At 30.4% G+C, this 7980-nt stretch overlaps 1 protein-coding gene across 1 annotated transcript; it reads right to left on the bottom strand.

Moving 5' to 3' along the window:
* Window positions 1–5642: 5642 nt before the first annotated feature.
* Window positions 5643–7468, bottom strand: LOC112685830 (KRAB-A domain-containing protein 2-like). Its single transcript, XM_025557851.1, has 4 exons — window positions 6548–7468; window positions 6374–6469; window positions 5805–6025; window positions 5643–5742 (listed from the first exon to the last, which is right to left on the bottom strand). The coding sequence occupies exons 1-2, from the start codon at window positions 7134–7136 to the stop codon at window positions 6450–6452; spliced, it is 609 nt and encodes a 202-aa protein (XP_025413636.1). The 5' UTR covers window positions 7137–7468; the 3' UTR covers window positions 5643–5742; window positions 5805–6025; window positions 6374–6449.
* Between the last annotated feature and the right edge of the window lie 512 nt (window positions 7469–7980).

The following is a 7980-nucleotide window of genomic DNA, read 5'->3' as shown; positions in this document are numbered from 1 at the left end:
GTTTGGAATTTGTAAATTATCAGTTATTTGTTTGGAAAATGTACACAAGTTTGGTTTTCCGTTAATTAATTTTTTACGTGTTGATACGTACGCATTGGTAGCTGTGGATAAAATAATTTTAACTGGATTGTGGTAGGAATTTAGTTCAGGGAGCACTACTTGTTTAATGTTTATAGGTATGCCTTTTATTAGTACGATATCCAGAATATTTGAGTGTCATTTGGGAAATATGTTGGTGTAGAAGAGACTGAAATAACTACCGAGTTTGAATTTATAAATTCTTGCAGATTGCATCCTTTTGAGTTTATCGACTTACAACCCCATTTGGTATATTTAGAGTTAAGATCACCTAGCAATATTAAATTATTACTTTTGGAAAATAAAGTTTCGTAGTCATTTGTGTACATAATTTTGCTGGGCGATTGGTATGCACTTATGAGCGTGACTGATTTATTATTTATCGTTAATGATATTGATATTACTTCTAATGAGAAAAGAACAGAAATAATTGGTATTTGATTATGTTTAATATTATAACGTATGATGATTGCTACTCCACCAGCCGGTCTGCGAATAAGCGGGCGGTCATAACGGTAGATTTTGTAACCAGAGAATTTGATTGTGTCTGAGTTAATTAAGTGCGTTTCTGTGACACATGCGATATCTACAGTATGATGGCTAAGAAAAGTATCAAATGAGTTTCTTTGTTTTTTTAAAACCGTTCGCGTTCCAATTCATAATGATTAGATGATAGGAGTTCATTGCAATTTATACTTGAATTATTTAGTATTGATGAAAGGTTATCGATGATTTGCTTCATTAACTGTATTATAATAGAGTTAATTAATGGCATTAGTGATTTAAGAAAGTTATTATCTATATTTTGGGTACTTGTTTCATTTGATTTCAATTTCGTATTTGTTACTGAGATGTACGATTTATTTATGGTAGCATTACTTGTCGTATTATTATTAATGTTTACCTCGGTTGTACCATTTTTGTTATGATTAATATTGTTATTTACGTGTTTTGTGTAATTTATTTTGAATGGGTTTTTTTTTTTATTTTTTGATATATTTTTCCAAAGTTCTTTATAGTAACTGCACCCTTTATTACTAGATGGGTGGTTATCCTTGCAGTTTACGCATTTAACTGCAGTTTCCTTTGTTTTCGTGCACGTACTATAATGATGATTTTCTGCACATTTAACACACCTCGGTGATAAATGACAAACATTTTTTGTGTGTGAATAACAATGGCAATTTGTATACTGAGGGATATCTGAAGAAGGCTTACGTTGCTCAACTAAGACAATGCAGTGCAGCAATCTATCTATGGAGTATATATGTTTTAATGACTGAAGGAGAAGGACAGCCACTATTGGTATAGGGACATAAAGATAGTTTTGTAGGCGAGTGACCGAAATCACTTCGTATTTTAACTCCCGCAAAACAGAAAAAATAGTTTTTTCTGATATTGAAACTGGTAGATTGCAAATTACGACAAATATATTTTTGTCCTCGGGAAATTGATAAGTGTGGTATTGGATTTGCATTATCTCGAACTCTTTTGTGACAGCTCTTTAGTCGTCTATATTTGTTAATTTTAATTTTAGTGAATCTTTTTTTTTAGTCTATTGTAAAATTATCTTGGACTACAGTTGCTAGTGATAAGTGAAACTACTCGTATTTCGTAATATTGTGGACAAATATAGGTGATATAGGTGGTATTTTCCTTACCTCGAAATGTGTGTTGCCAATATCGGCCAGTGTGATATAATTTACTTTTTCGTTATCCAATAAGTTTGATAGCGGAACATATCGGTTTTCATTTTTTAATTGAGGACTTGTTGATGACGTTGGGAAGAGATTTTCTTTTCATTTCCTCTTAAGTGAGGAGTTTACCTCCGTTTTGCCAACCCCTCCTGGTCCGAGAGGCATTTATCGTGGGTAGAACATGATTGCATACGTTTGTGGATGGTTAACAAAAAGGTGGGTGAGAAAAATAAATAAATACGATTGCGTATGAAATTGTATGCAACGTTGTCAAATTTACTAATTTTACCGTATTATATCTAATAAATATAGAATACATATAGTAGTATATACATATACACATATACATATACTATAATAGTACATAAAAAAAAATTAATAATAAAATAATAAATAAAATGAGGAAAACTAAATAAAAAAAAAAAGTAATTAATAAATAAATAAAATCGAAAGTTTTTATTTGAATGAAATTATAGTTAATAAATTATTTGAAAATGCTTAAATTTGGATTCCCTGACATCTACGACCTACTACTTTTACTAAAACTTGGAAAATACCATATAATATAACGGAAATAAATATTTTGTTATATCTAATATATTTGATTTCATTAACAATAAACATAGCTAATAAAAGCGATAAAACACAAAGTATTTATTAACTTTTTTAAGTTATCTTGTATAGGCCTGTGGTATACACCAATACTAGTATGAAAATTGGCATCAACGTTTAAAATTTTCTATGCAATAGTGTAGTTAAAAATCAGGTAAAATCATACGGAATCGTGTAGCTTAAAAAATTATCGTCGATAACGAACGTATGCGATCGTGTTTTGTCCGACGTCGTAAAATATGACGAGCGATTAAATTAAGAACCTAGTTGGGTGACTTGTTCGTCACTCAGTTAACACAATGTTCTTCGGTGTCGCTTGTACCGACATTTAAAATTAAACATCTCAAACCTACTAGATGGTCAGAGAAACGCTAAACAGGAACACTCGGGCGACCGAGCATTCCAACGCTTCAAACCGTCGGCTGGCTTGTAGTGCGCACCGTGTCTCTTGTTTTGCTTTTCGCCGAGGTGTTGAAATCATTACAACAAGGCCTTTGGCATCTCTGCAGTATTATTACCACTATAAACGGTCGAGAAGTTGTACAGCTTTTAGGCTCGTTCCCGACCGACTGGGCAACGTTGTAACGCAAATTCATCCACGATTATCATCCGAAACCGTTACGCTGACGTCCGCGGGAAATCGAACTCCGCGAAATTGGACGACTAGAAACACAGGACACGCGTGCATACAACGCAGTTTGTCGAATGTCCGGCATGGTTTAGTCGCGCACCAACGCATTTTTTGTCCAGAGGAACATGCTCTCCGGCACCACTCGGTAAATAAAAAAAATAATTTATTTAACGTCGCGCATCGACATCTGTTCGTCCTTAAAAACGCCTTTAAGATAATCCCCGCACGGAGCGCCGTTTAAAGTTTTTACGAGCACGGGGGAGTAAACGACACGTCCTTTAGATAAAAAGAACCGAAGACGTTTAGAAAATGTAGGACACATAAAAAGATAAACTTCCATTATTCAGGTTAAATGAAATATGCCGTTCCTGTCTGTACATTTACTCGAAACGAATGTCTGACGACAAAAAGTGTACGTTTATGCGTACACTAGCATACGGATAAAGTAAACGTAGGTACTGGATTCTTAGGAATTAATAGGTCTGATAAAGAAAAGGCGGAAATATCACTATAGGTGTTTGAAAAAACGTTTTATCGACTAATTCCATAAATTTATTTTTGTTTCTAAACTACTCGTTTTTTTTTTTTTATTCGGAGAACATCAGATCATATTCCTTTATAAAAATAACAATGCATATCTCAGCAACTTTTTTATACTATTTCGCGTTTGCAGTTCACTTTACGTTTGTTTAACATTTGACCGTTTTGAATAGTTTTTCAGAGCTAGTCGTTTCGTTTTATGTATAATATCGCATACATTACACTGATGAGATTAGATTTTTAACTCGAACGGGATACATCCAGATCTCGCTAAAATTTTCCTCGCAACACTCATATACTCCGTGTAATATATTATATAATCATTATGTACTATTGTAGTACGAGTAGTTTATTAAAGTGTACGATCGCTACGCGAACTACGATCAGATTAGCGGTTAGGTTCAAACGACTTTGCACGTTTATGAGGAAACGGAAGAAATGTGACTGTAACATGTCTTTATATATCATGCGTACGATAAGAATGTTATGAAAATGCCAGGAATATGCAACCGGCATTCGTTGAAAAGCGCTAGAGCTACGTTAACATGCATGACAACGTCATTCTTCAAATTCTGGTCGATAAGACACGACGAACAATTTTTGAAAAAAATAAGTAATTAACTCATACATGACTCGGTATGCCTAATTCAAAACTTAACGAATCTATTACGTATTCGAAGAGCCTGCTGCAATGCGATACGGATTTAATGCGTCGTGATTTTGTTCACTTCTGTTATATTATATTATGCTACAAAATGCTCGTGTTAGAAAAAAGAGAGGATTAAAAATAATCGTGATATAACACATTTCGAACACCAGCAAATCAATAATCCATGGTCCAGCTAATATTTTTATAATTATTATATGATAGAACAATCATGAAAATTAATAAATAATTGGTCCGAGTTATTAAACCGTTTATTAAATTTTTTCGTTGAAACCTTCGAGGTAATAAAATATATATATATATAGGTAGTATAAATATAATAAAAACACAAGTTTAGTGCATTTGATTTGCGGAAAATAATTAATACCGAATGCGGTTCGTATGCTATAATATAAAGGGGTTCTCAACACGAATCAAGTTACCAGTCAATAGTTCCACAAGCTTGTGGTTGTGCAAAACAATGTATTATTAAAACCGTATGTACGTGCTCGGTATATTCTTTTTTATATTCATAGTTGTTATATTCAAATTTTTAGTTTTTTTTTTCGTATTGCAACGTTTTATTAAAATAATTTATCCAACAATTAGCAAATAAAAACCGAATATAATAATGAATAGATTGTCATTGAAACAAACGTTTGTTGAATCATTTGATGTAATTTAACAAAATATATATACATAGAATTTCATTAAAACACAGTATTACATTTTGTTCTCAGATTTTCAACTACGTCAAAATTTTATTTAGACAAAAAATATTATTTTTATTTTACATCGGATAATAAATGGCGGACTGAGAAGGAGAAAAACTACATCGCTTTATATTGTCGGATGAAAAAATAAAAAATAAGCAATGAGAGATGCGAAAATGTTAATAAACCGTCGCGATATAAAAGAAGATTCTATCACGCGAACATGCTCTACATGCACACACCGATTTCAATCGGAAATTAGTATTTAACAACGCGTTATTAATGAATGCCTGGTACACAGCAGCTGCTGCATGTAATATATACATTATGTGTATAAATATATCACTTTACGAGTACCGCAACTCATATGTATATGTTAAAGTAAAAGATGTTAAATTTATATTTACTTTATTAATTAGCAATTAACGTTAATAGATAATAATTAATATTTTACAAAATTTATAACGTTAATAACTAAGAATTTACGTTAATTCCAAAGAATTAATATTCTTTGGAATCATGTTATTTGTATTTAAATTATTATATTATTATTTATTTTCACATGACAATGAACTGTGACATTTTAAATTGCATAATTTTCCAACTAATCGATATGTGCATTTATTTGTTTTGAACTTCATTTTACAGTGACATCATTGATAGCCTTGTGTGCCCATAAGACTACTACATCCTGCTGCTTCTTGAAATTATCTTTTTTTCTTTAGATGATTCAACTAATCAAGGTTTTAAGGTCAAGCAAAATTTCTTTGCATAGCACAAGTTGAGATCTCGTATACTTGTATTTAAGAAAACCATTTTCGGTACCTGATTTAAATATAAATACATAAATATCTATAAATTTCAATTTTTTATTTTATTTTACTTACATAATTTATAAAAGCCGTTGTCAACATTAGCAATAACTGCTAATAAATTGCGTGGAGATCCACGGGCTCTGTCAACGTCAGGTATGGAAATACGAAATGGTGTCCATACTTCCAACTCTTGATATTTTTTGTTTAATTGTGTCGTCATCCTTTCGGCTTGCTTTTTTAAACATTGAATTGAATTATTTCATTAATTTGTATAATTTTTTGATGTTTGTTGACTAAAATAAAACAAAATATTTAAAATAATTATAAAATGGCCGAAATGCAGAGGTCGGGTGAAGTACAATTTATAATTATTATTTATTACTCGTGTTTTTTTTTTTTTTTCAAATGAGCAATAAAGAGTTTTATTTTACATTTTTTTGAATTTTTTTTAAAATCAAAATCGAACTGTCCCATTTTAATTTTTTTTTTTTTGTATTAAGTAATGTCCAAAAAATAAATTTTAAAATTAAATTAAATTTATAATTTTAAAAAAATTAACAAACCAAGACATTTCTCGTCTCTGATTTTATTGTTTTCACTGTTCTTATTAGCATTATTTTTTTTAATATCTTCTTCCATACTTAAATTAAAAATGTTGTTTACTGGAATGCCAACTGATGCTAATCCAACTCTTGCTTTGCACCCAAACATTGCTTCTTAAGGAGACCTTCCAATGCCTTTAATATTGAATTTGATAAAAAAACATTATTTAACAATATAAATATTTAATATATAATACAAAATGATATTCATACCTGAATGTAATGCACGGTTTTTTTGAAATTGTATAAATTGTAAAGTCGAAGGCCAATCTTTGCTTTTATTTTGTGCCATCCATGTTAGCATGTCTTCAACGTCGTGATTAGCTCTCTCCACAGACCCTTGGATCTGGCTGTATCTAGGTTTGCCATGCACTATTTTTGCATCTAGCCAAATGGATTGATGCTCAATAATTAATGAATTAACAAGTTCTCGGCCATTATCTGAATGTAGAACGGCCGGTGCCCCGAAAGTTGTATAAATATCCAACAAATTGTGCGTGATCTCTTCTGCACGTTTACTCGATAAATCTCTAAATAACACGAATTTCGTAAGATGGTCTTGATAATTTAAAATGAAGCGGAATCCATTAATATTTTGTGATTGCATATCAATTAAATCAATTTGAGCTCTTGAATTGAAAGTGAAATGTAAAATAGTTTTTGAAACTAAGCCTCTTTTAATATTTGATGACTTTTTTTTTTTTGGCAATGTGTGCATAGATTTAAATATGCCATAATAGTTTCGTTCGTGATATTGCAATATTTTGATTTTATTTAGAATCCATTCTATATCTTCCGCCATGGCCAATAGTAGAATAAGTCGAATGCAAAATATTGATCAACTCGTCAATTGTAACGTAATAGAGTATAGTATCTTTATTTGCAGGTTTAATAAGACGCTCTTTATTATTTAATGTTAAAATATCATATTTACGTACCGTTTGATAATCTTTCATAGACTCTTTTTCTCTTAGTGTTTTCAACACAAATTATGAATATTTTAATTGTTCAATAAGAATATTGCACTCAACAACGGTTAGAAAGGAGTTATTATCACTACGTTTTTTTTTAAATATATCAGAAATAATGTTGTTAAATTTGTTTTTAATTTCATGTTCATCCATATTGAATTTTATTAATAATTGTCAATACAATTTAAAGAAAATGAACACAATGTTGTACGAATATTTTAACATACAAAATAGTATGACGATATAACGGCAATGTCGATTCTACGCATACCGTGAAGGACTGACAAAAATATTATCTATAATATTTATTATAGTTAAATAAACTAGTAAGCCCCACCAAGCTTATTAATGCTTCATTTATATATTGGAGAAAATCTTAGTCCGAAGTTCTATCTACTATAGCTGTAATACTATCTAGTAACTAATACCATTAAGATAACATTATATAACAACATTTTCCATCGTATGTAGAAATTATCGATAATCAAACTAAAAAAATAATAAACCACGATAATCTCTAGTTAATTAAATAATTATTGTTATTTACTAAAAAATAACGTTATTTTGATGTTTAACATCATTTACTATAACATACATAAAGACGCATCGTCCGCGTATTAAAAATAAATTAGAATTTGGTTAAAACAATGATAATTATCAATAAATTAAAAAATC

Source organism: Sipha flava, unplaced genomic scaffold, assembly GCF_003268045.1.
Source record: "Sipha flava isolate LNK unplaced genomic scaffold, YSA_version1 293_pilon_pilon, whole genome shotgun sequence".
NCBI classification, from domain to species: domain Eukaryota; kingdom Metazoa; phylum Arthropoda; class Insecta; order Hemiptera; family Aphididae; genus Sipha; species Sipha flava.
This window is presented reverse-complemented; position numbering and strand designations above follow the sequence as displayed.

Bases quoted from the DNA above. Each gene is read 5' to 3' on its own strand.
- LOC112685830 (XM_025557851.1), bottom strand. From the start codon at position 7,136: ATGGCGGAAGATATAGAATGGATTCTAAATAAAATCAAAATATTGCAA. The intron at 6,470-6,547 runs GTATGAATATCA...TCAATATTAAAG, and splicing joins AAACCGTGCATTACATTCAG to GCATTGGAAGGTCTCCTTAA.